Source organism: Saccopteryx leptura, chromosome 4, assembly GCF_036850995.1.
Source record: "Saccopteryx leptura isolate mSacLep1 chromosome 4, mSacLep1_pri_phased_curated, whole genome shotgun sequence".
Taxonomy (NCBI): domain Eukaryota; kingdom Metazoa; phylum Chordata; class Mammalia; order Chiroptera; family Emballonuridae; genus Saccopteryx; species Saccopteryx leptura.
In genome coordinates, this window is record NC_089506.1 from 214495 (window position 1) to 242030 (window position 27536).

At 52.0% G+C, this 27536-nt stretch overlaps 1 protein-coding gene across 1 annotated transcript; it reads right to left on the bottom strand.

Annotated features, from left to right (window-relative positions):
- TDRP (testis development related protein) lies at positions 1-27536 on the bottom strand. Its single transcript, XM_066380037.1, has 4 exons — positions 27147-27536; positions 4139-4242; positions 1748-2636; positions 1-1460 (listed from the first exon to the last, which is right to left on the bottom strand). Exons 1-3 carry the CDS (start codon positions 27246-27248, stop codon positions 2291-2293), a joined length of 552 nt encoding a protein of 183 aa, XP_066236134.1. The 5' UTR covers positions 27249-27536; the 3' UTR covers positions 1-1460; positions 1748-2290.

The following is a 27536-nucleotide window of genomic DNA, read 5'->3' on the forward strand; positions in this document are numbered from 1 at the left end:
TTGATATAAATGGTATTTTATTTTTTTAAAAATCTCAGCATTAAGGATAAATTCTGCCTTCTTTGAAGCCATCCTTTCATATTAAAAAATAACAAAGCATCAGCAGAAGGAAGCAGACCCCTCCCTCTTCACACAGTGAAATTGTTTGTACACAGAACTCAAACAAAACCCCCCAGTCAAAACCTCAATTCTCTCACACCGTGAACAAAAAGTTGCTTTGGTAAATTATTTTTCTCCTGAAGCACGCCAATAAATATTTATATGAAACCCCACAAACATAGCTATTTTAATTTAGTCAGATACAACAGAAGAAAACCTCAGTGACATCAATGTTTGTGGATAGGGACTGTGACTCCGTGCAGGTTCCATCCCCACCTGGCTCCGTGTTCAGGACGGAAGGACCGGAGCCATGAGGAGCTCGTGTGCCAACCATGCGCTCGGGTGTGTCACCGAGGTCGGGTACAGGCACCCGGCGTCACAGAAGCCCCAATGCCGGAAGCCCAGAGGCCGCTTCCACCTACTGAACACAGGTTCGCAGAGAGCGCGGCGTGAAGGGCGTGTGTGTGTCCGCTTCTCGGGGGTGAGCCGGGGCAGCCTGTGGACTGAACTGTTCCCGAGGGAACGAGAGCTCTCAACCGCCATTTCACTAACACGATCAAGCCCCCTGCGCTGTGGATCAGAGCCCACCGCTTCACAGTTGTAACGCCACTTAAGACACGCCCTGGCTTTCAAGGCTCGGTGGAGACAACTCTTGTTCTACTAGAAAAACATAAATGGGTGAACGGATAAAGGGTTGACACAAGGCAGAGATACAGACAGGTGACTGACAGGTGGTCAGACATGTGACAGCCGACAGACACGCCTACCCACCCGGCGCGCCCACAGGGATGATGTGGACACGCACTTCCATGGGACAGCACAGAAGCGCACCCTGAGCAGTCGAGGAATCCACAGTGTAACCAGAGATTCTCTGTCACCAGAGAAACGACCTGTTATCTCAACCAGCCGAAGACGGGAACCTGCACCGCCTACAGGCGAGAGCTGTTCCGGGGACACCCCCACCCCCACCCCCCCGGCCCGGCACCAAGGACAGAAGCCCGGCAGCCTGGTCACAACTCCTCAGGGTCCAACGCAGTGACGGAAGTATCTCATTTTGAAAACAAAATCCTGGGTGTTGTAGAAAAGAGGCACTTCCTGTATTTTATATGCAGTTTTAACCCTATAATGAGCAAGTTAACATTTTCCAAAAAAAATATCAAGTGACTAAAATTGATCTGTACTTTATAGCGTTCTTTCCTCTATAATCGAAAAAATTAGAAAAAATTTTAGAAGAAAATAAGGAACAATATTTAGAAATCCAGCAGGAAAAATAAAATCTCCGAGTGAGCAGCACCGCCCCCCGCCCCACCGCGGACGTGCAGACCGCGCAGTCACAGTCACGTGGTCACGCGGTCACGCACCTCTGCGTGAGCAGCACCGCCCCCCACCCACCGCGGACGTGCATGACCACGCAGTCACGCGGTCACGCACCTCTGCGTGAGCAGCACCACCCCCCACCCACCGCGGACGTGCAGACCACGCAGTCACAGTCACGTGGTCACGCACCTCTGCGTGAGCAGCACCACCCCCCACCCACCGCGGACGTGCAGACCGCGCAGTCAGTCACGTGGTCACGCAGTCACGCACCTCTGCGTGAGCAGCACCACCCCCCACCCACCGCGGACGTGCAGACCGTGCAGTCACGCACCTCTGCTTCTCTAGAATCTGATTTGCTTGCATATTTTTAAATTCCATGTGAAGAAACATTTGATTTTCCAAGCTAAGCACAACCTGACAGTCTCTGCCAGCCTCACGCAGGCACCCTCGTGGCCCGGTTCCGTCCCCGCTGCTGCGTTCAGGGGTCACGACCGCACCCACCGCTCGGTGCAGGAGCCGCTGCATCAGTCACGATGCGAACGACTGCGGCGCGGAGGGCGGGGAGCCACCTGGTCCCGGAGGGGACGGCGTCCGAAGTCCTCGGCAGTGTCAGGAGCCCCCGGACACGCGAGCGGCATGTGAGCCTGGGGCACCCTCGGGCGTCCTGGTGCAGGAGCTCCGAGACCAGCGTATGAGATGCGTGTAGATAGAGAAGACTCCACACTTTAATCTGGAGAAGGCTAACAGCTCGACAGACTAGCAGACACACCCTGATACAGCACACACTAAGAATCTGAATGAAATGAGTCACAAAGCTGCAACATTAGGCAAATTCTGGTGCGAAATGTCGGGGGGGCGGGGAGCTCCCCCACAGTCACTCGAGCTCCTCCCAGTTCTCCGTCAGGTGGCCGCGGCTCTGGCGCCTGATGCTGACCAGCTTCCCGGCCGACTTGAGGCTCCAGCGCGAGCTGCTGCCTGGGCTGGCCAGGCTGGTGTACTTGCCGGAGCCCGAGGCCCCCTCGTCCCAGCCCGGCCGGGACGCACAGGCGCTCGAGGGCCCCCCCGGCTCGGCCGCCACGGCTTCCAGGGCAAGTTTCGGAGGCTCCCAACCCTCAATCTCATCTGGTTTCTTAGACTGTACGTTCTGTTTTAAAACCAGATTGTCCCAAAATCCAGATTTCTTCTCTGTCTTCAACTCTTCTTTTAACCGTAAGGCAGTTCTACAGGAGACAAAAGAGCAGTGCTGGTGATCTGAGGGCCTCCAATCGCGTCCCCTTGACAGAGAGAGAGCTCTTTCTCTACAACAACTACACTGTGTAGTAAGCTAACACAAAGCTGTATGTAAAACTTAAACAGCAAAATTAATAAAGGAAAAAAATGAGTCACCACATTGTTGATAAATACAGAAGCCGTATTTAAAACCCCAGGCTGGGAATTACACACAGAGCAGACCCAGCACTGGGCTCAGGTGCCTGAGCCCAGCGGGAAAGGGAACCGGGTGCAGGCTCGGGTGTGAAGCCCTCATTTATCCACTGGCTCCTGCAGGGTCCCCGTCAGCCCACGAGCCTCGGGCAGCCGGTGAGTAACCTGCAGGGAAAGTAAGAACCGAGAACTCCGTCCCCCACGGGAGGGAAGGACGACTGACCGGTGGCGGGGACGGCTCCCACGGAACTGCAGAGCTCGTGGCCACAGGTCTGACGGCTGGAGCGCCCCCAGCACCACGTCTAGGCCCCACCCCTGGGGAGGCTCATTTAACTGACGGAGGGGCCAGGACACAGGGGTTTCTTCAAGGCCCCAGGAGATGCTGATGCTAAAGGGACCGGCTTACAGGTCCCACAGAGAACACTGTCGTCACGACCAGACCCGCCCTGGTGGCCAGGCCGCCCCTCACGGAGCCCGGAACCCTTCTGGTCAGACGAGGCCACTGCTGGCCATTGGACTACCCTGAACCTCCACTTTCACCTTTAAATACACTTCTTTTAAGTGTGTGATTACTTTATATATTTTTTTATTTAGAAAATTAAAATTAACGGGGTGACATTGGTCAAGAGTACATAGATAGGTTTAGGTTCCTGGTCAACATCTCTACATTATGTGAACTGTTAAATTGTGTCGTGTGCCCATGACTCAAAATCAGATCATTTTCCGTCGCCTTATATTTGTCCCTCTTTACTGCCCTCCACCGCCCTCCCCCTGGTAACCAGTGCACTCTTATCTATGTCCATGAGTCTCAATTTTGTATCCCACTCATGTGTGGAATCACACAGACTTTAAAATACACTTAAAATTCTAAAAATATTTATAATCAACTAGCAGCAATGTGTCAGTTTAAATGTATTCAATTTTCTAAAATCTTTTACATTTTTAGATTTTTTTCCCTTGACTTTTAGAAACTGCCTAACGTCTAACTAACACATGGCTACAGCCTGGCCGGGGGCTGGCTGGTTCTTCAGTGACCGCGCAGGACGGGGGCTGCTGGGGGCCGTGCACTGTCCTCCACCCTCCCCACGCCAACTCCCCGCGCCTCTGCCCAGAGCACGCTTCCTTGTCTGCAGACGTATCAGTCCTGCACGCCTGGCTTACTCACTGTCACACGACTGGCCCTGCCGTCCCCACACTGCAGGGAAGGACAGGGACAGCGACTCCGGGAGCCTCCCCTCCACCTCCAGAGAGACTGACCGGCCGGCCTGGCCGGCCCCTCACCGGGGTCCCGCGGGCTCACCCTCTGGACTTGGGAGGTTTGCTGCTTCCCAGAAGGTGCTGCTCATCCTCGCTGCTCAACAGTGAAGTCACCTCCTTCCAGCCTCGGAAACTTGCTCCCTGCACCTAATAAAAGGTAAGAAAATAATCACATCTGGTGCAGTGACACAGATCACACTGTGACAACATCTGCAGAGCTGACCCCTAGTGGAGAAATGCCAGTGCTGTCCCCTCCACTGTCCGTCCTGCTAGGACAACCGCTGCTGTGAGCAGCAGGTGACCAAGTGTCCCACTGTGCACCCAGGCTGGGACCACGGGGCTGTGACACCAGGACAGAGGCCCCTGCAGGCGTCAGTGGGACCCGCATCGACCCCCAAGGTCAGACTGCAGAGGCAACCTGTTTGTTCAGAGACCACGGCCTGGACAAGGCCTCCTCTCTGCGGTCAGCATGCAGCCACATTCAATGCCCGGCATCTTGGGCCCAGAAGAAGTCCTGGTCAGTGCCTCCCATGGGAGCCAGGTCACGCCTCGGAGTCCAGGTCACTCTGCAGGTGGCCTTCTTTTCCTTCTTAGGGGAAGGGAGGGGGATGGCGGCACTGCCCTGGGGCAGACCTAGCTTTAAATCACTGAAATGTTCGTATGAGACAAAGGTGCTGAGGACTGGCCCGCCAGGCTGCACGTCAAGCTTGGCGTGATACAACCTGTCAGACAGAAAATAACTGGCACAGTGACCTCCAGCGGTCACCCAATGGCTGAAGACCTAGTAATGCTTGCCACCCGGGGGCTCGGGCATGGCGGGCACAAAGGCAGCCCTGGAAGCTGACCAGGAGGCCGCCCTCGGGCCAGGCTCTCCGCCAGCAGTCCAGACCAGGGCACGGCTGGCAGACAGCTCGGGTCCTGCGAGAGCCCAGACGCAGGAAGAACAGCTCAGGGAGGAGTGTGTGCACACATCTGTGCCCCGTGCCCACGAGGACCGTGCCTGCTGGGTCTCAGCAGTCCCCTGGGCGCCACGCTGTCACCGGAAGCAAGCTGACCAGAGCCAGCAGTCAGGAGCCATGTTCACACTCACGCACCTGTCACAAAGCTCCTACCTGTGCCTGCTGGGGCACTTCTGGTCCAAAATGATTATCAAAACAGATTTTACCAGAGCAAGAAAAATCACATAAAACAGAGTGGAGATAAGTAGAAACATGACACCAAATATTTCTGAGAACCAGAAACAAATGCAAAGGACGATCAATCATAACACAGGACTCTGGTCAGTCTGTGCCCACACAACCCAGGGGCATTGATCACACCCATACCCCATGTAATATTAATGATTCAAGAAAAGCAACGTACCCTGGCTGGTTGGCTCAGCAGTATTGCATTGGCCTGACATGTAGAAGTCTCGGGTTCGATTCCCGGCCAGGGCACACAGGAGAGGCGCCCATCTGCTTCTCCACCCCTCCCCCTCTCCTTCCTCTCTGTCTCTCTCTTCCCCTCCCGCAGCCAAGGCTCCACTGGAGCAAAGTTGGCCTGGGCTCTGAGGATGGCTCTGTGGCCTCTGCCTCAGGCGCTAGAATGGATCCGGCCACAACAGAGCAACACCCCAGATGGGCAGAACATCGCCCCTAGTGGGCATGCCGGGTGGATCCTGGTCGGGCACATGCGGGAGTCTGTCTCTCTGCCTCCCTGCTTCTCACTTCAGAAAAATACAAAACAAAGAGAAAAAAGGCAATGTAATGTGTGTCCCTTTTCAGGGTATTTATGTTCACAGGTCAGAGTGACAGGAAGAATCTGTCAGGCACGTGAACCAATGTTACAGCCAAACTCTTCTCATCCCACTGCATGGTGTCTGCAGAGCTCAGATTCAGAGTTTGTCCCCATCAGACGGGAGATGTGACCAGGGTGTGACAGGCTCATGCGGACCAGCGGGGCGCCATCCCCACAGTCACCCTTATGTGGGAGAGGGAAGGTGACAGGCGTGGAGCCAGCTACGTGAGACCTGAGGCCCACACTCTGTCACCGAAGACCTCATGGTGACCCGATCACGAAGTCCCCAGTGAGCAGGTCATGTGAGCCGTCATGCCTGGCATGTAACTTTAGTAAAAGGCTTATCTTTGCTTCAAGCGGCTCCGTCATTGTTCTGTGCACCACGGTTAACACACCTTTCAAACAAGCCGTGACCACCCTCAGCAGAGCACGTAATCTTAACTGTCCCATGCCCAGTCCCTGCCCCCCACCATGGAACCTTCCTTATGGTTCCTCTTACTTCCAAACGCAGGAAAGAACTGAGAAACCGCTGTCTCCGGAGCATTTGAGATCTCACCCGGGTGTATGTCGTCAGTTTAACTCAAATAAACCCTGTAAAAATCCCTGTAGAAACAGCGGCATTTCTTACACCGACAACCAACTCCAGGGGGTTTCTTACCAGGCGCATTGAAGGGCTGAGCTCATGTCTTGAAGCGTGTGTGTGTGTGTGTGTGTGTGTGTGTGTGTGTGTGTGTGCGCGTGAGTGTGACAGAGACAGGGAGAAGGAAGACAGAGCAGGACAGATAGGGACAGACAGGAAGGGAGAGAGATGAGAAGCATCAATTCTTCGCTGTTAGTTGTTCACTAACTGCTTTCTCATGTGCCCTGACTGGAGGGCTACAGCAGACAGTGACTGCTTGCTCGAGTCAGCGACCTCTGGGCTCAAGCCAGTGGCCATGGGGTCACGTCTATGATTTCATGCTCAAGCCAGCGACAGCAATCCTGCGCTCAAGCCAGACAAGCCCTCGCTGAAGCCGGCGACCTCGGGGTTTCGAGCCTGGGTCCTCCAGGTCCCAGTCCAATGCTCTACCCACTGCACCACCATCTAGTCAGGCTTGAAGCTTCTTCAATAAAGAGCACTCGAGTGTGTAGTGTGGGGAGGGTGACCTGGTGATGGAGATCAAGTTCCTGTCCCTGCTCTGCCCGGGGCCTGTGGACACAGCCACTGGCGTAGGCACAGGACAGGCCCCCACGGGCGTCTGGTGCAGCCTACAGGAGCACACGGTGAGCCAATGCCAGGCTGCGGTCTCCTTGTGAGGTCATCAAAAAGCCTTATTTTTTCTTTAACCAGTCGGAATTCTACAGTTAACAATAATCTGTGTTCAAACTCTCCAAGTTACAGAAAACTGGTGAGTCTGAGAAAACTGATTTCACAGGTCACTTCAGGCACCTACCTGGTCACCCTGTGAACCCTAATTCAGAGCAGAGTTATCAGGCTGGAGGGACGGCAGTGGTTAGAAGCAGGAGTGGGAAGGCCCCTGACCACCCGGCACCAAGGAGCACGTGGGCCTGTGAGGGGGGCCCTCCTCCCGGTCCACCAAGCCCGTCTGCTCAGGGGACAGAGCCACACGTCCAGCACTCGCCGCTGCGGAGCGATGAGAACACAGACAGCCTCTGTCCCCGCGGGTGCCTCCCGCTTGACCGTGTCATTTATCCTGCATCCAACCCAGTGACCAGCATCGGTCACCATGTGAGAGCATGAAGCCGCAGCACGAGCGTCACCATCCCGGGCCAGGCGGAGGCTGTGCCCACGGCCGCGCCCTGGCTGCACGGAGTGTCCATCCAGCACAGTTTTAATTGCTCAGCTGGCACCTGGAAAGAAACTCCACAAAACCTCCCTAGATGAGGTGGAGGAACAGTGAACGCTTCCCATGGTTTGCTCTTCCCGTTCCCACAACACCCTCCCGCTGAAAGGCTGCTCGGTGGGGAGCAGAGAAGTCACAGTGAGCCCAGGGGCACAGCACCCACCGCGTGGGCTGATGGGGACACGCCCAGTAACGGCTAAAAACGTAAACAATGTTTCTGATCAACTTCCAGTTAAACTCGGGTTATCCGGTTTACTTGGTCACTTGCTCAACAACGCTTCTCCCTCTTCTGCTGCACACCCATCACGTGACAGTCGGCTCTGAGTCACTCATGCTCATGCAGGGAAGAGATGTCCCCCACTCGGAGCAAAGCGCATCCTCGTGTCAGAGACTGTGAGCAAGAGCGCACATCCCACGTCCCACAGGGTGGCAGCACCCGGCCGTCAGTGGGGCTGCCCGAGTGTGGGGCAGCACGGCCACAGGCTGAGCCAACGGCCACAGGCACGGCAGGAAATGGCCAGCAGGACGCGTGCGCCAGTCCCAGAGCACGGTGCCCACAGTCCATGCCACGTGCACCATCTACACGCCGCGGACACAGAGCACTGGACACGTGTGTCCGTAGTCTATACCACGTGCACCATCTACACGCCGCGGACACAGAGCACTGGACACGCGTGTCCGTTTCACGGCTACATTCACGTGTCAGCCCGCAGAACAGGTGGATCGTCTGCAAACACGTGCTCTCCATCAGCTGTCCAGCACCTGAGACGTGGTGACAGTCACGCCGTTCTTGACGCCCAGCCCTCACCTGGGCCCGATGGGGAGTGACCTGCAGGCTCTCTTCTCAGTTCTCTCAGAAAGGGACACAGGGCAAGTCTGGAGGAACAGGAGGTTAGTTCACTTCAGATCAGTCTCAACTTCAAAAAGCGATCGTGAGTGGCCTGCCTGGAGATGGTGCAGTGGATAGAGCATCAACCTGGGATGCGAAGGTCCCGGGGTTTGAAACCCCAAGGTCGCCAGCTTGAGCACAGGCTCACCAGCCTGAGCATGAGATCCTAGACATGACCCCAGGGTCACTGGTTTGAGCAGGGGGTCACTGGCTTGGCTTGAGTCCCCTGGTCAAGGCACGTATGAGAAAATCAATGAACTAAAGCAGTGGTCCCTAACCCCCGGGCCATGGACCGGTATTGGTCCGTGGGCCATTTGGTACCGGTCCGCAGAGGTAGAATAAATCACTTACATTATTTCCATTTTATTTATATTTAAGTCTGAACGATGTTTTATTTTTTAAAATTGATCAGATTCCCTGTTACATCCGTCTAAGACTCACTCTTGACGCTTGACTCGGTCACGTGATACATTTATCCGTTCCACCCTAAATTAGGCCGGTCTGTGAAAATATTTTCTGACATTATACCAGTCCGTGGCCCAAAAAAGGTTGGGGACCACTGAACTAAAGTGATGCAACTATGAGTTGACGCTTCTCATCTCCCCCTTCCCGTCTGTCTCACTTAAAAACAAACAAACAAACAAACACAGCGCCCGTGTGTGAAGAGACCAGAGAGGATGCACACTTCGCTGTCACTCCTGGAAGGGGTCCAGCAGTAAGGGTCTGGGGACGCCCCCTGGGGACGCCGCTCGGCATTCCAAAGGCCCAAGGACAAGAGACAGCGGCTGGCCCCTTGACGTGGCCCGCCCCTCCTATCCCACAAGGAGGAAGCAGGGGAAAGGGTGTTCACAGAGAACCTTCAAAGGCACGGAGGTCAGAATTCACTCCATGCGGTAAGTGACTGGCAGCTGAGACCTAAACGAAACACAGAAATGTCACTCGGAGAGTAAAAGCGTGATTATGGGACAGCTGACAAGGTAATACATCTCACACACCTTTCACAGGAAAAGCAAGGTTTAGAACTGCCCAGAGTGAAGGACAGGCAGAGGGGTCCACGGAGCTCACAGCCAGCTCAGGACGGACCCGGGACAGCAGAGCCAAAGGCAGGGACAAAGCTGCGAGGACAGGGGGTTCCGGCAACAGCACAGTGAAACCTGGTGTCTGATCAGTGACAGAGAATGAAACACGTCTTCTGAGTGCTGAGGGAATCGTGGTGTGTCCAGAGTTCTGCGCACAGTGGGACCAGGAGCCACGCCCGCGGGTCCGTCTCCTGCGATGGCCCAGAAGGCATCATCCAAAGCGCTGGCAGCCAAGGACACAGCTCCCACCACCGTGCTCACCGGACACGAGGTGGACAGCACTGGCCTCGGGGACACAAAGGCAAACACCCTGAGAAACACCTGGACGGTGAAGTGGTAGCAGCTTCAGAGCAGAACCACGGCGAGGGGTGGTAGTGGTAAGAAAACTGCTTCTTTTAATCACAAACAAGACGGTTCTTTGTGAATCTGAGAAACGTTAAACAAAACAGCAAAATACTAGGGAAAACTGCAATATCTACTGATTCAAATCCCATGTCCTCAATGTAAAGAGTTTCATAAAACCGTAAAAAGGCCAAGCAGATCACGGGCAGCACGGGAGAAGGCGTCTCCTTGCTTCTAGGAGAGAACGGGTCCCTGGCACGAGACCCAGGTCAGCACCCGCCCGTCTCAGGTTCTCGCTGCAAGTTTAATGTCGGGCAGCAGGAAGACAAGGGCCCTTGCCCGCCTGATCCCGTGCCACACAGAGGGAGGCCGGTGGCCTTGAAGGCACAAGGGCTCTTTGTTGACTCCGGTCACCTGTCACTTAAACAGCTTCCAGGCAGCAAAACCACTGGGCCCCGGGCTGCGAGGGGGCCTGCCTGTGAGCCCCAGCTTCTGAGAACGGCGCAGGAAGTGGTACCGTCCTAGGAAAGCCATCGGGGCCCAAGGGCTCCCTTCAGTGCTGGGGATGCCCTTTGGGGAACGTACCTTTTTTCTTTGGTTTTCTTTCTCCTGTTTAACCGGGATGCAGCAGTGAAGGGTTTATTAGAAGAGCCCTGAGGTGAGCACAGTCTCTTCAATACGCAGAGGGAACAGTTTACACGATGTTTGCCCCTCGGTCCCGTGCTGGGAACCCATCCTGGGCACTTGCCCTGCAGGAGGCCGAGGTCACCACTCCAGCCACCCAGGACCGCCCATTCCCATACGGGCCCCTAGCTGACACTGGAGTTCACCAATGTTTCTGTCCCAGACCATTTATTTCAGAACCGTTGCTGTAAAGGTCTTGGTACCGGTTAACCTTCAACAGCAGAAATCGGCGGTTAGTGACAAGACAATAAAGGAACTGTTCTTTGCTTGTGAACATTCAGAACCCAAACTTACTAATTCCTCAGAGCTTTTAAGCTGCATTTTTTATCATTTCCCTGAAAAACTATCTTATGTCCTTTTAAAATATCCATTTGAAAACTAAATGGCAAATTTTATATTAATAGTGGTAATTACTTACAGTAGCATCTGGCCAGTGTGGAAAAGGGAAGTTTTACTTCTCACAACAAATTTTTTAACAAGCTCACTGATATAAAAATTAAACTTTTACATGATGACTTAATATTTAATTTATGTAACCAATAATAAATTATGACCTTCACATAATCTAGTATTCCAGATAACAAACGAATACACGGGGAGAGCTTCACTGATCTGAAGTCAAAACCATAAACAGCCACTTAGCAAACGGGTCCCCAGACACAGCGGCTGGGTTGTGTCTACCTGGGCACAAATGCTCCTTTGAGGAGGAACACATTTACCAGTACTGAACAGAACTAATTTAATAAATGCAGTAACCGTCCTGTACAAACCCACACACACCTCTGTAAGTATTAGCTGGCTTTAAAAACAGGTTCATTGGCCCTGGTCGGTTGGCTCAGTGGTAGAGGGTCAGCCTAGCGTGCGGAGGACCCGGGTTCGATTCCCGGCCAGGGCACACAGGAGAAGCGCCCATTTGCTTCTCCACCCCCCCCCCCTTCCTCTCTGTCTCTCTCTTCCCCTCCCGCAGCCAAGGCTCCATTGGAGCAAAGATGGTCTGGGCGCTGGGGATGGCTCTGTGGCCTCTGCCTCAGGCGCTAGAGTGGCTCTGGTCGCAACATGGCGACGCCCAGGATGGGCAGAGCATTGCCCCCTGGTGGGCAGAGCTTCGCCAAATGGTGGGCGTGCTGGGTGGATCCCAGTCGGGCGCATGCGGGAGTCTGTCTGTCTCTCCCTGTTTCCAGCTTCAGAAAAACGCAAAAAAAAAAAAAAAAAAATTTAAGAAAAACAGGTTCATTGTGCTGGACCTGCTGGAAAACCCGGGGGGGGGGGGGTGTCTGTCACCAGAGAAACCTTGTCCTTCACTGCGCAGAAGGCTGTTGTGGTGTCACTGTGTTCCCAAAATTCACCTGTCTAAACCCTACCCCACAAAGGCATGGTATGCGGCAGTGGCCTCTGGGAGGTGATTAGGTCGTGAGGGTGGGGCTCCCCAAAAGCACCCCCAGCTGGTCGAGTGCGGACAGAGCCCAGCCAGCAGGCTGCCGCAGGGAAAAGAGAGAGAGGGTGACTTCTGTGGCTTTGCGGTCCAGTCTGCACCTCTCGTCCTAGCAGCCAGAATGGACTCAAAGACGCCTGCCATGTCTTCCGTTTCTGAGAACCTGGAAATGTAATCCCAATTAAGGAACACCATCCATTACTTTGTCAACCAAACTCCAAAAACAGGACCTTTTTTTTTTTTGCTAGAAATGTTTCAGAGAAATGTCACCTGTTGCCAGAAGCCAGCGGAAAATTCCATCCACTACCGACTTCCTATAACATTCCACTCCATGCGGCCACTGCATTTTCTTGATCTGTTCGTCCTCTATTCTAATGGACAATATAGCTGTTTCAACTTTTGAATATATTAAAAAACGGGATTTTTGTGTAGAGGCAAAGTGGTGAAACACAGGCGTCCAGAAAGTGGGGGAAAGTGTGTATCCCGGCAACTGGCTCCTTTTCAGACGTGTGGTCCGCAAATACCTCTCCCATCACAGGCTGCGCTCTCCCCACTGATTTCCTCCTCGGCTGCACAATCTTACGTTTCATGTGGTCTCGCTGGTCTCTGCTTTTCTTGGCTGTGTCTCTGGTGGTTGTCCAGACCAACATGAAGAAGCTTTTTGCCAATGTTTTCTTCTGTGAGTCTTATAGATTCGGGCCTTAAGTTCACGTCTTTAGTTCATTATGAGTTGAGTTTTGTGTACGGAATAACACGCAGCCCCAACTTCATTCTGTTGTGCGTGGACATCCAGTTCTTCCAGAATGCTTTGCTGAAGAGACTGTTCTCTCCCCATTTTGCGTTCTTGGCTCTGCTGTCCTAGATCATCAGACCACGGAAGTGAGGGTCTGTTTCTGGGCTCGCTATTCCATCCCACTGCGTGTCTGTCTGTACGCCACAGCCATGCTGTTCAGTTTGTGATACGCTTTGAGGTCAGAACATGTGAGGTCTCCAGCTGGGTGTCTCTTTCTCAAGAAGAATGCTGTGGCTACTCAGAGCCCCTCAGAATTCCATTTGAATTGTAAGATGGCTTTGCCCATTTCTGCAAAAACCCGCCACTGGGGTTTCAACAGGACAGCACTGACCCTGTGGGTCCCTGTGGGACTGTGGACACCATCACAACACGAAGCATCCCACTCCATGAACCAGATGTCTTTCCATTTATCTGTGTCTTGAATTTTTTCCAGCAAATTGTTTTCGTTTTGATATTCAACTTTTTTGCCTCCTTGGATAAATGTACTCCTAAGTATTTTGTTCTTCATGAAGCTACTATAAATGGGATTGTTTCTTAATATTCTTGTCGGATCCTATACTCTTGTAGTGCATAGAAACAAAACTAATTTTTTTATCCTGCAACTTTAATTTTTTATTAGTTAGAATAAATTTTGTGTGAGCTCTTTAGAGTTGTACACACGTCATCTGCTGAGATCTTGCTTCTAGGCATAGCCTCCGTTTGACTCAAATAAATTTTTACAAAAATTCTTTAAAGCTTTGTTACTTTCTAACTGAAAGTGACCCCATGGTGACCTGATCACAAATCCCTAACTGGGCAGGCAATGGTGGGTAGTCACACCTTAGGCATAACCACTGTTCTTTCTTTTTTTAACTGAGAGGAAGGGAGACAGACTCCCACACGTGGCCCAACCAGGATCCACCCAGCAACCTGTGTCTTGAGGCCAATGCTTAAATCGGCTGAGCTATCCTCAGCACGCAGGGCCAACGCTCAAACCCACTGAGCCACTGACTGTGGGAGGAGAAGGAAGAAAGGGGAGAGGGAGGGGACGAGAAGCAGATGGTCCCTTCTCCTGTGTGCCCGACCAGAAATGGAACTGGGGACATCCACATTCTGGGCCAACACTCTATCCACTGAGCCAACCAGCCAGAGCGCACTGTTTGTTTTTTCTGTGCACCTTTGAAGGCCAAAGTAATTCTCTTTTCCAAACCCCTCAGAAGCATAGCCACCCTCGAGGGAGCACATGCTTGGTCACTGTCCTGCAGTCCAGTCCCACCTTGCTTCCTCCCACCTCCACATGATCTTCCTCACCTTCCCTTCCTAATTCTAAAGGTACAAAAGCAGCTGCAAAACTGTCGATTTCTGGAGCATCTGAGATCTTGCTTCCTGGCAATGTCATTGGTTTTGACTCAAATAAATTCATAAAAATCCTCCACAGGTTTGGATGTCTCTTACATTGAATCTGCCATACTCATAAATATAGTCTTTTTTTTTAATTAATTTTATTTTTATTTTATTTATTCATTTTAGAGAGAGAGAGAGAGAGACAGACAGACAGACAGACAGGGGGGAGAAGCAGGAAGCATCAACTCCCATATGTGCCTTGACCAGGCAAGCCCAGGGTTTCAAACCGGCAACCTCAGCATTTCCAGGTCGACACTTCATCCACTGCGCCACCACAGGTCAGGCATAAATACAGTCTTGTAAGTTAGTTTTTATCTCTATGAGCTCCACACTGAATTGAAAGTGACCTACGCAACTCTGTTACAGTATGACAGGATCTCGTGTTTGTCAGCTGTTTACTTTACCAAAGAGCTTCCCATTCCCACAGGAGGGGCTCCCTGCAGTGTCCGGCAAGGCAGGGCTATTCTGAAGCCTTTCCTCAACAGCTGTCATCAGGAAGGTCTTTATTTCCCCTTCATTTCTGAAGGAATGTTTTCTGAAATACAGTATTCTTGGTGGCAGGTGTCTCCCCAGTACCTTAAATTTGTGTATCATCCCAGTCCCTCCTGACCTGCCATGTTTCTGCTGGGATGGTCACTGAGAATCTCATGGCGCTCCCCGTCACATGACAACTCACTGTTTTCCTGCTACTTTCTGGATTCTCTCCTCACCTGACAGTTTCATTACAATGTGTCTCGGACCTCTCCAGGTTCATCCTCATCGGAATCCTTTGAGCTTCTTGAATTTGGACGTTCATTTCCTTCCTCAGGTTTGGGGACTTTCTTCCCTTTACTCTACGGGGTCTCCCCACCCGCACCTGGGGGACCACTGTTTGTGCCGAGTCTGGTAGGCTTTCTAAGTCCTGTCATTCTTTTCTTTCCGTTCTTGACACATCATTGCAAATTACTTGCCTTCACATTTGCTGATTCTTCTGCTTGACTGAGTCTGCTGCTGAAGCCCTCTAGAGAATGTCTCAACTTAGTTACTGTATCATTTCAGCCCCAGGGGGGTTTTAAGTTCCTTTTAATACCATCTGCTTCTTTGTTGATGTTCACATTTTGCTCACCCATCTCTCCTGCTTTCCTTTACTTCTCTGTGTTCGCTTGTAGCCAGGGGCAGTCAGTTGAGGCCCCCAGCACAGAAGAAAATACTGGGCCCCTTACATTAGAAAAAAGTGTAAAGTTGGGGTTTTGCGGGGCCTCTCATAAGTTGGGGCTCAGGGCGTGCCCAGTGCGCCCATCGTTAAATCTGCCTCTGTTTGTAGCCTATTGAGTTTAACATAATTGTTTTGAATTCTTAGGTAACCCACAGATCTCAGCCTCTACAACTTATTTTGTTCCTATTCCCGTTTCTTTGTGGGACTCAGGCATCTGGAAGAACAGCCGCCTCTCCCAGCCGTTATGGACCAGCCTTGTTGGGAGAGCCCCCACCACCCCAGCATGGACAGACTCCGGGAGCTGCTCACCCTGTGTGGGGACGAGTCTTCTCTAAGTGCGCGCACGTGATGTCCCAACTACAGAGCTGTGCCCGCAGCCCCTCCTCCTCTGCTGTCTGCAGGATGGTCGTGCTCTGGCCCTGCAGCAAGCAGCTGAGCTCCTGTCTATCCTCAGCGGCCAAAAAGCTGGAATGCTGTACACATGTTCCTCCCTTCTCTTTCCCTCATGATGCAGGAGTCACGAGTTTGGCCTGCACTACCGATGGTGCCGAGGTCCACCACCTGGAGTAACTGCTTTCGGGTGACAGGAACCATGCTCCTCGGCCGCCTGTCCCAGGGGACTGTCCTTGTCTTTGGGCTCGCCTGGGGTCCTGAAACTTCTTCACTGGGCTGTGGACTGGCCATGGAGGCTCTTTGGACTATATATTATTAGCCAGTGTCTCTGTGAGGAAGAGAGGTCTGGGGCTTCCTTTCTGTTACCTTGCTGGTGTAACAAGCTGTCCCTCTTCTTGTGTTTACCTGGGCACCCTATTTGTGAGTCTGGAGCCAGGGCAGTTTTGTGGGACTGAGGCCTTACCTTGCAGAGCCTTTGCTAAACTTCAGGTAGTGCCAAAACCAACCTGAACTGTAGGATACCCACTGATGTAGAAGAATTGGAGAATTGCTTGATACACATGGGGTATTTTTTTTTCCTATGAAAAGATGTAGGAATTGTTCCTCTTAATTATAATTGTATATTGTCTTTTCCCTGTAAAATTTCTTAGTGCACCTTCGTGCTACATCAAACAACATGCCTATAAATTACATCACCGGGCAAAACTTCTCCATTCATTTTTAGAAATCCATCCCTAAAAAACAACACTGTTTTTAAAAGTATTATTCATCTTCATCCAAAAGCTTAGTATTAACTATAGCAAAATACCTATCAAAGATCTAAAAACAGATGTGAATAGTCAAAAGGAAACACTATATCACAGCAGGCATTATTATTATTTTTAGGTGAGAAGAGGGGAGATAGTGAGGTAGACTCCCCCATGTGCCCCAACCGGGATTCACTCAGCAACCCTGTCTGGAGATGATGCTCGAGTACTGAGCTACTTTTAGTACCTGAGGCTGACAGCTCAGACCAACAACGGTCCTCAGTGCCCAGGCCATACTCAAACCAATTGAGCCACTGGCTGCAGGAGGAGAAGAGGGAAGGAAGGGGGAGAGAAGCAGATGGTTGCTTCTCCTTGTGCCCTGACCAGGAATTGAACCCAGGACATCAACAAGCCATGCCAACACTCTATCCACTGAGCCACTGGCCAGGGCCAGCAGGTCTTATTTTTAAGTACAGGAGAGAGGGGATTTCAAGTGGTACCATGACTAACAGTAGGCCACAGGGTGGGGGGGTCGTGAGGTAAAGTGCATTGGTTACAATAGCGTGTTGGTTACAATAGCGCCTTGGTTACAATAGCGCCTTGGTTACAGTAGTGTTGTTGCTGTAATACAGCACCACAAGACAGAATGTGGCTCTCACTCACCCCAGGTGTGGGGAGCTGTCAGGCGCTAAGCCAGGCAGGGCTCTCATCTCTGGTCTGTTCCCCTGTCCTCTCTGGCTGCCGCTGTCCTCCTCGGGGTGGGAAGTGGATGCCCACTAGCCACGTGCTGGGAGGGAGACAGCCAGGGCATGCCCAGAAAGGTGCACACCGCTCCTCTCGAGATTAGCCAGAACTGGCTCAGCAGCTGCAGGTGCTTTGGTTGGGCAGCTGTGTTCCCACAAACACCTCTCCCTCTCAAGAGGGTCCCTCTCAGAAGGGCACCCATGACCCCCAACCCCACAAACACCATCACGTGCAGTTCTCATCTACACAACCCCTGGTCCGGCCCCCTTCAGGGGGGCCCCTGTCCTCTGAGGATGACGACATGAGCACACCTGTCTGTCCCTGAACGAAATCACCCCTCGCTCATTCACAGAAGAAGGTAAAGGCGCAGACCCGACCAGACAGACTGGATGACGGCTCCTGGGGCAGGACGCCCGCCTGTTAACACAGCAGCCCGGATCGATGGCTGGCACTCACTCCCAAGCTCGCGCGTCCTCTCAGGGAACAGGTGGCAGCAGTTCTTACACCACAACCTGGACCGAGCTAAGTCACTCAGAATGAGAAAGCACTTCCAAGTTCCTTTAGTCTGAATAAAGCGTCAGCCAAAAGCGGTCCACAGCCCAGCCCAGCCCGCTTCTGTAACTGAGGTTTGACGGGGACCTGGCCACATGGTTCGTGCACACACTGCCCACAAGGCTGTGCGGTTGTGGTCGAGACCTACCGGCCTGCAGCACTTACCGCCTGGTCCTCCACAGCCCGTCAGCAGCTCCCGCTCTAGCCCCTCACTCGAAAGGAGGCTTCTGGGGAGAGAAGGTCATCTCTGCCTCAAGCCACAGGGTCAGCCGACTCCTGGACAGGCTTGAGAACGCCTCCCTCTTCCACGGCCCCGCGCCCTCACCCCCCAGGCCGAGTCCCGCAGTGCAGGGCCCGGCTCCTCGGACCTCTACGGTGCCGCAGAGGGTCAGCGCCTCAGCCTGCCGCCTGCGTCAGTGTGGACGTCAGACACCGTCTCAGAGCCTGTCCACCTGCAGTGCAGCTCGCGGCCCCGCTCCAGAGCCACGCGGCCTTGGCTCCCTGCTGCTCTCTGTGGTGGCACTTTGTCCTGATCCCCACAGCTGCCCCTCCACCCTGACCTGCACCTCGGAGGCACAACCTTCCCCGGGGGCTCCGGCAAGCTCCCGCCTTCCCGCCTCTCGTGATGACTATTCCGTCTGGAGTCCGGGCCCTCACTCCCCATCTGCACCGTCTGCATCCTGCCTCTCATCCTTCTCTTTAGACACGTAATCCTCGTAAACTACCATAAGCTCCAATTCAAAAGTCTTCACTACTTTCCTAAAAGGTCAAGTCTAGTCTCGAGGAGGCTTTCCCAATTCTCCTCCTTACAGACGTCCTGCGCCAGTTAAACTGGACCATTTTCCCGGAGCTGCTGCTCCTCAATACTTCAGGTGAGAAGGAGGCACGCAAGACGGCTGTGTGTGCCTTCTCGCCCTCCCCCAGGGAGGCCTCCGTCAGCAAGCTCGTCCTGCAACACAAGCAGAGCATTAAGTACAGTGAGCTGTGCTATCTGTTATGTTGGAATTTAAGCCACAACACAATTATATCAATGCTTTTCTGAGGCACTGATTATTGAAACCCTGGTATTTTTCAATACAAAATATGAGTATTTGAAAAATGAAGAAAAATGATATCACAAACATATGATAACCTGCAAGGTAAGAGAAACAGTGTAGCAGAAAATTTAAACTCAAGAGGAATGTGCATTCAAATTCTTGTTAGTGGCTACTAACTCCACAAAGGTTTTTAAGTTCTTCTTAAGTTCCTCACATATAAGCTACGGCTGAGTGTTATTATTCGAGGCAGCTCTGCGGTAAGTCACCTAGAACACTGAGTTAACAAAGACTGAATTACTGATCTGATGGGGAACACAGGGTCCAGTTCCTATGGGCCTCTGGTCACAAAATTTTCATCAATCAACACCTGACCTGATTTACATGCGTTTACGTAAACAGACACCTTACCTCATGTTTACTGCTGACTCAGCACTGAACGCAGGGCAAATGCATTGTAACTCGGACTGAACAAGACCAGTCTAACACGCATGTTCTCCACCAGACACACCACGCCCTCCTGCCTGAGGAGAGCTGGACGGAGCCTCGGCACGAGCGTGGGAGCCTTCGAAACAGCAAACTCCCCAACAAGAAGTGCTGGACGCGAACACTGCCACCAGGACGGCAGAGGGGACGACGCTCCAGGGTGACAGCTGATGTGCACAGACCGCCACGCGTGCCCTCCCGGGATGTGGGTGCCTACGCTGCTTTGCGAATCTGCCATGGCTCTGAAGACACCGCTGCTGTGGACTTGGGTGAATTCGCACATGTGGGACCGCTTAGAACCACCATCACCTGTGCCTATCCGGGGCAGTCCTGAGGGTCTGCAGTAACTGCCAACGCGGACACTCTGTTGATGGTGCGGTCCGCCTGCCGTAGCTGCTGCTGGCGCTCCTAAGAGGGGCCTCTCTAAGGCCAGAACCAGTTAATACCTGCCGCTCCGTCCCACAATGAAACCTCCGTACAGAGCTCTGTGCTCCCATCTACAAGATGGTAACTCTGAACCGCAGTTTTCTTTAAGAAACACGGTTACCAAAAATGGCCTGAACTGTGGTGGTACAGTGAATAAAGCGTTGACCTGGAATGCTGAGGATGCCAGTTCAAAACCATGCACTTGTCTGGTCAAGGCACATATGGGAGGTGATGCTTCCTGTCCCCCCCCCCTTTCTCTCTCTCTCTCCTCTCTAAAATGAATTTTTAAAAAAATTTTAGAAAAAGAAAAAGAAACACGATTACCACTGGGAGGTCCCGGGCCAGGGCCTCTCCTAGGGGTCAAAGTTGTTTGTGAAGTGCTCCCTGTGCTCACCCCGTCTTCTGCCCTGACGCCTGGGGTCCCTCTTCTCCTCGGTCTTTATAATAAGGTGAGAAGAGTCAGTCTTCTCTCCACGCAGCCCCACTGGACGCTTAGGGCAGGAACCTGGGCTTCTCTGAGTGCCCACAGACGAAGAGAGCGGCTTGCTCACTCCAACGAGCAGCAGGCAGGAAGCCACAGAGCTGACCCCCGCTCGTGCACCCCGCCCTTGTCCGGTGCTGCCTCCTTCTCAGATGACAGATATAAGCCCTCTGGAACTTCCATCTTGGCTCTTACTCCGAGAGCCAGGGCTCACAGGCCCTCATGTACACCTACCCTCACAAACCCAGACCCGGGCCAAGTCCACCGCTGTTCCCAGCCAGGGACATAAGGCAGAATAAGTGCCTCACAGCTTTACCTCATGGAGACAATACACTCATGTGACGACGGTCTAGCCAGCCAGGTGAGGTACAGCTGCCTCGATCGCAGCCTCAGAACACGGCGGGTGAGTTAAGAGTAGTGTTCAGTCTGACTCACACGTTGAAATCCAGTCATCTAACTCAACTGTAATGACAAGCAGCATCTTTTTCTGAATATTCTAAGTCATGCTACCTTAAGCTCTAGGAAAAGCCAGTGAAAATGAACCTTACCTATATTAGGCTTTTAACACTTGAGGCATGACAATTTCAACCTAAATGCTTCTTAGTACTTCTCTTAGTACTTACTGGTGAACACTACACAGCATGCTGGGGCCTGAGAGACGGACCTGGGCCTTACCTGCCTGCTCTCAGGGGCTCTCTGCGCTCATCGGACCCAGCAGCCCACAGCCCCCGCACTGGGAAGAACTCACCACCGCCTGTGCATGTGTCAGTAAGTGGGTGAGTGCCCAGCCCAGTGCCCACTCCCAGAACAGTGATCGGCCACACGTGGACTGTGTTGTAATGACTTAAATGTCCATTTAGAAACAGATGCTCAATTCAGGTGTCGGAAGACCAAGTATATTTGGAATAAATAATAAAATCTACCTTTCCAACTGTAAATTTTGTAAGATTTGAAAACTGATCAAGTACTTCTGATAAAAAGTTAACCTCTCAATTGATAAGTGCTGGTAAATGTAAAAATACACACGATTTAAAGACTAAGTAGGAAAAAAAGGAAAACAATCTCATTAGCAAGTTTTGTATTCATTACATATTGATATAATTAATATTATGGATGGATTGAATTTGGAGTATGGCATTGAGGTTAATTTTGCCTTTTTAAAACCTGTTGGCCCTGGCTAGTTGGAACAGTGGATAGAGCGTTGTCCTGGAGTATGGATGTCCTGGGTTTGATCCCTGGTTAGGGCACACAGTAGAAGTGACCATCTGCTTCTCTCCCCCTTCTCTCTCTCTTCCACTCCCGTAGCCAGTGGCTCGATTTGTTTGAGCGATAGCCCAGGCACTACAAATAGCTCAGTTAATTCAAGCATCAGCCCCAGATGGGTTGCTGGGTGGATTCCGACTGGGGCACATGCAGAAGTTGCTCACTATCACCTCTCTTCTCACTTAAAAACAAACAAAACAAAACAAAAACAGTCTTGTTTAGCCCTGGCAGTGTTGCTCAGTGGATAGAGCCACCAAGGTCAGGGCATATACGAAAAGCAAATGATGAGTGCACAACCAAGTGGAACAGCAAGTTGATGCTCTCCCTCCCACCAATGGAGAAATTAAACCAACGTGTCTAATGTGGCTGCTAGAAGACATTGACACCGTCCTTCCACGGGGAGCACGACTGTCCCACAAACAGGGGAATCCGCACGCCCCCTTTTCAGATGAGCAACCGACTCTGGGCAGGAAGCGGGTGTCATGACCTTTTCCTCTTCCTTCTCTTCAAACACTGGCTCTTCCTGCCCCTCCCTGAAGTAGCCCTCATTTATATTTGACAACAGTGGTTCTGCTGACTACAGATCGGATATAACTTGCATGAGTGCCCAGCAAGACTCGCCGTCCAAAGCAGCACTAGCTTGCCCCAAACACGCCTCTGCCTGGAAACGAACCGGACCTCTGGCTGGGGAACGGCCACGTTCCCGTCCGAGTCCCTGTGGTGAATCCACCCAGCACTGTGCACGCAGCTGTGCCAGCGTTTTCCCACCGCTGGGGGAAGACAAACCCTGTGCCCGGCCCTTCATTTCCCGAGTTAGGACGACTGGCTCCATCCAGACTCCCTCCTGGGCAATGGGGACAGAACAGTGGACATAAAATCCTTTACCTGTGGAGCTAAGAGTCTGGACGACTCTAAGTGAGATGAACACGGCTCCCTAACTACTAGCAGACGTGGGACAGGCAAGAGGTCGGCCTCTCTAGCTGGAGTCTAGTTGTCTTGATGATCAGAACCACCCCCACCACTCCTCATGTCACCCAACGGCTGAGTTACCAGAGAATAGGAGAACCTTCTAGAATGTAAGCACAGTCTCAGGGTTGACACCAGTTGAGACTCATCAGGAAGAGGGCTCACAGAGCCTGCCTAAATCTCGGTCAAGGAGTCTGTGTCACCAGCTGGGTAGCTGCGTGGTCTTCTGTGTCTGGTTTCTGCACCTGAAGGAAGGCACCAGGGCAAGGCCTTGACCAGAGGCCTGTGCCCAGCAGACACGTCACCACGAGCTCATCCTTACCCAACCTCACAGGTGAGAAGTAAAACTGAAGGTTGGCCAGGCCCCTCGGCTGGGCCACGGTCACCAGCTAACAAGCGGCAGAGGTGGGACTCCACCAAGGTGTGCTGGAAACTAACTACCCTCCACATCGCAACTGCCAGGCTGTTTCCAGGGGAAGGACACCGTTACTCTGACTCCAGTTTGATCCACCGAATGGTGATGCCCGGACTGGTGGGAAGTTTCTAGAAGTCTCCATGAGGACTTGTAAACACGGAAAGTCATCCACACTAAGAGACCACTGTCACACATCAGATCTAAGATTCTGCAAACGTCCTGCCCCAAACGTGTGGGCAAGCCAGGGTGGCAGACCGCCCACGTGGCTGGGTGGACGGTGTGGGTACAACCTCCTTGGAGGGGCCATTTAGAGATATCCATCAGATTACACACATATGTGCCCTTGAACTCAGCAGCTCCACTTCTAGAAACTTGACCTCAGGCATGTGAAACGACTTACGCTGCATGTCTGTAACAGAGACTAGAAATAACCTAAAACTCACCGAAGCAACGTCGACAGCACGTGCACGGCACCACCAGGGACGAGTCTATGGACTCCGGAGGGGGTTCACTCCCCCTCGTTCTTCCCATCTCCAAGGCCAATCACAAAACTCGAGAATTGCTCCCTGGGTGGTTTCTGGAGAGAATGCCTACAGAGCATGTCTAAGCCTTTTAAATTTTTGACATGAAAATATGCCAAAAATTCCCTGAGGTTTGTTTTCCAGGGCATTAATCTAAAGCTGGCTAAATCCTGATGCATTCCAGCCTGGAGCCCCGGGAGTCCGAGTCTCACGGCATCAGCATCAAACCTACCTGTGCATTTCCCTGTCTCCCCCAGGTCGCAGGGGGCACGGGGGGGGGGGGGTGCAGCAGAAGAGGCCAGAAGACGCCGCCCGCACTCTGAGCCTCTCCCAGCGGCAGTGTGGGAATTTCAGTGCTCTGGACACGCAGGTCTGAGGGAAAGGCTCATGTTTACAGTGGGGAAGCAAATGTGTGACTTTAAACACACACGTATGTGCACACGAGTGCGTCATAACCACTATATAAAAAATGTAACAATACTTCCCATGCAGAAGGAGGAGGCAATTAAGACCTAACATTTAATATCCAGAGACCTACCATATGCATGCACAGCAGTTGTTTTTTCAAATAAACATAAGACTGATTAAAACTTGTCCGTCTCTCCTTGTTATTAAATAATTGCAATGAATGTTTCACCTTACAAGCCTCACTGTTTTACTTTATTACAAAATAAATGTATATTCATGACCAAAAGGTTCAAGAACCCAAGGAGAAGCTCAGGCAAATTTATTTCCTATGATGTTAAATCCATTTTAACAACAATGAAGTGTTCTTTAATCCACATAATAATTCTGAATGCCTCGCAGCTCAAACTTGTTGAAACCTAACATAAAGCTATTTCTTTCTTTTCAAAAACAGCACAGATTATAGCTGTATGCCCTGATTTTCAAGGAAGTTGAACTCATCAGATCTGAATGCAAACTAAATACTATCCTAGAACAGGGCAACGTGTACTCTTCGCCCCGGGGGCTGACTGACGGGGGGGGGGGGGGGGGAGAACGACACCAGGGGCTGAGAAACTGAAGATGAGGACTGAGAACGTCCTTCCAACAAGACACCGAACCTAACACGTCCAGTTCATCCTTCTCATGCATGAATTCCTACTTATTTCTACTTTAAAATAAACTTTTATAGGCACAAGCTCATGGTAGACTTGTCATGAACTGTCCAATTTAATTCTAAGAGAAACTGGCTTTGGGATAAAGACTAATCTTCCTGAAGAAACTAACTAAATTTAGAGTCTGTCCAAATTGTCACACACACACACACAAAAAAATTGTTTTCTATAGCAAAGTGTTTTCAACACATTAAACTAAGTTACTCTTAATAAAGTAATGTAAAAACCACCCAGCTGAACCTGACTCCTAAAAAATGGGAAGAAATCCAGGTAACTTTGGTGGTAGCCACGACTTTTTAGATACAACACCAAAGTCACAATCCATGAAATAAATAACTGATGACCTGGACTTCATTAAAATTAAACACTTCTGCTCTGAAAACGACACTGTCGAGAGACAAAGACGACGAGTCACAGGAGAAAATATTTGGAAAGGACACATCTGATAAAGCACTGTTATCCAAAACAAAGAACCCTTACAACTCAACAATAAGAAAACAATTAAAAAGGGCACAAAAGATCTGTCCAGGCCCACCTACTGAAGGCACACAGATGGCAAGCAAGCCTATGAAAGGCTGCTCCACATCCTATGTCATCAGGGAAATGAAAATTAAAACCACAGTGAGACACCACTACACACCTGTTAGAAGGACCAGCATCCAGGCAGTGCCCACACCCAGCGCTGGGAGGACGCGGAGCAGAGGGACGCTCCCTCACCGCTGGTGGGGACGCAGGAGGGGCACCACTCAGGAAGACACTTGGGCTGTTTCTTGCAATTTAAACCTACTATTACCGTGCAACCCAGCAATCACACTGCTTGGTATGTATTTGAATTAAAAACTTATGTCCAAACAAAAAGCCTGCACAGGTATTTATAGCACTTCGTAATTGCTAACACATGAAAGCAACCACAGTGTCCTTCGGGTGATGGGTACACCGTGGGACAGCCAGACCTGGATACTCTTCAGCTAAAAAGAAATGGGCTCTCAAGCAAGAAAAAACATGAAGGAAGCTGAAAGACACATGACTAAGTGACGGAAGCCAATCTGAAAGGAACACACTGTGGGCTCTGGGTGATGCTGACCATCAGCACAGCTTCCATGGTCACAACAGAGGGGTGTTCACAGTTGGGGGAGCACAGGGGACAGAGGGTATGTGGGAACTCCATCTTCTCCACTCAGTTTCGCCGGGCACTTAAAAATAATCTAATAAAATACACAAAAATGCAGTTTACAAACGGGTATAGAGATGACAATTCTGTAAGCTAGAAGCTCAGAAAAAATACTTGAATAAACGCATTACTACTGATCATTCAATCCAGTAGGTGGAGTACACGTTCAAATCTCCTATTACGCCAACGAGGAGAAAACACAGGTTTTAGGGTTCATCTGACAAATAAAAGATGATAAAAAGGCTCAATTAAAAATTTTAAAGGGTTCATCCAGAAGAAATATACTGCTCATCTTTGACCAAGTTATTTATAGTAGAGTAAATAACTCTGTAACCACATGTAAATTCTCATCGTGGTTGAGAGTTGCTGTGTAACCATAAAATTTTGAGATGTGAAAAATAAGAACTCGGGTAAGCACTAAAACTATCAAAAAGTAATTTCTGAAAGAAGTTCAGATAAGCCCATATTTAAAGGACTAGTCAAATTAATGAACTGATGAACAGGAACGACCTGTGAACTACTTCCGAGTCCTGGGAAGGCACAGATCATCACTAAGCTCCATGGCAGCTCGAATTTAACAGCTGCAGCAGTTTCCAAACATTTAACAAAAAAGAAAATTTCTGACCACCTTCAAAATAGAGAGCGCGCACTGACCTGAATTCCACGCACGTGAAACGGAATGAGCATGCGAACGCGCGTCGGAAAAAAAGAAGGGGGGAGCAACGCTCACAGGATCCACCTGGGATCCTTTTTAATTAACAAATTCTGCGCATTCCAAGCGTGTCTCCGAACCTGCAGGGCCGGTGTCTCCGTTCTCTGTGGAAAGGTCATCTGCCTTCTTCCTCCAGACAATCAAGGTTCAAGAAAAGGAAATAGTTGTTATCCAAACAAGTGTTTCGCCCACTTGGCACGACGCTGTGCGGGCCGAGAGCTTTCTGGTCCCCACGGGCCGGCGGGCGGGCGGGCGGGCGGTGACAGCTCCCGGGGACCCAGAACTTGCCCGCTATTCCGCCCCGCGTGGGGGACTTGCCAAGGTCCTAGGCGGCCTCCACCTCTGCAGGAAGGCCTCGCGACGCGCCAGCGTCGCAGGTGCCCCGTCCTCTGCCCCGCGTTCCCGACCCCGCGTGGGGCTGGCCGACACCGACAGCGGCGGCGAGCCCCGAATAAGCCTCGGGATCCTAACGGGTCGCGGGGCCCAGGCCGCACCTGCGCCGCTACCTGTGCGCCCCCGCCCTGCGCGTCGCTCCTCTGCGCAGAGGCCCCGGGCTCACCTGTGCGCCCCCCACCAGCGCGCGCCCCACACCGGCGCGCCCCTCACCTGCGCTGCCGCGGCGGCGGCGGGCGGCGGCCCCCCCTGCAGGCCGTCCTCCTCCTCGGGGGGCTCGTCCAGAAGCACCCGGCTGCGGCCCAGTTTCCACATGCTCGGGCCGGCCTCCCGCGTCCGCGTCCTGTGCGCCCCTCTCCGGCCGGTTCGCAGCGCGCGGAAGCTCGGGCGGCTGCTGCTGCGCGGCCCGGACGCGGCGTGGGGGGGCGGGGCGGGGCCACATCACCCTCCAGGGCGCGGACCCGCCCTGCGCCCCTCTCTCACCGGGTTCCTGACCAACCTCGTGTCCCCGCCTCCACTCAGGACAGGGTACCCGCCCCCAGCCACGCCCAGAGCCTCCGCCCCGAACCCCGCACCCCAGAACCCGACCGCAGACCGGTCCAA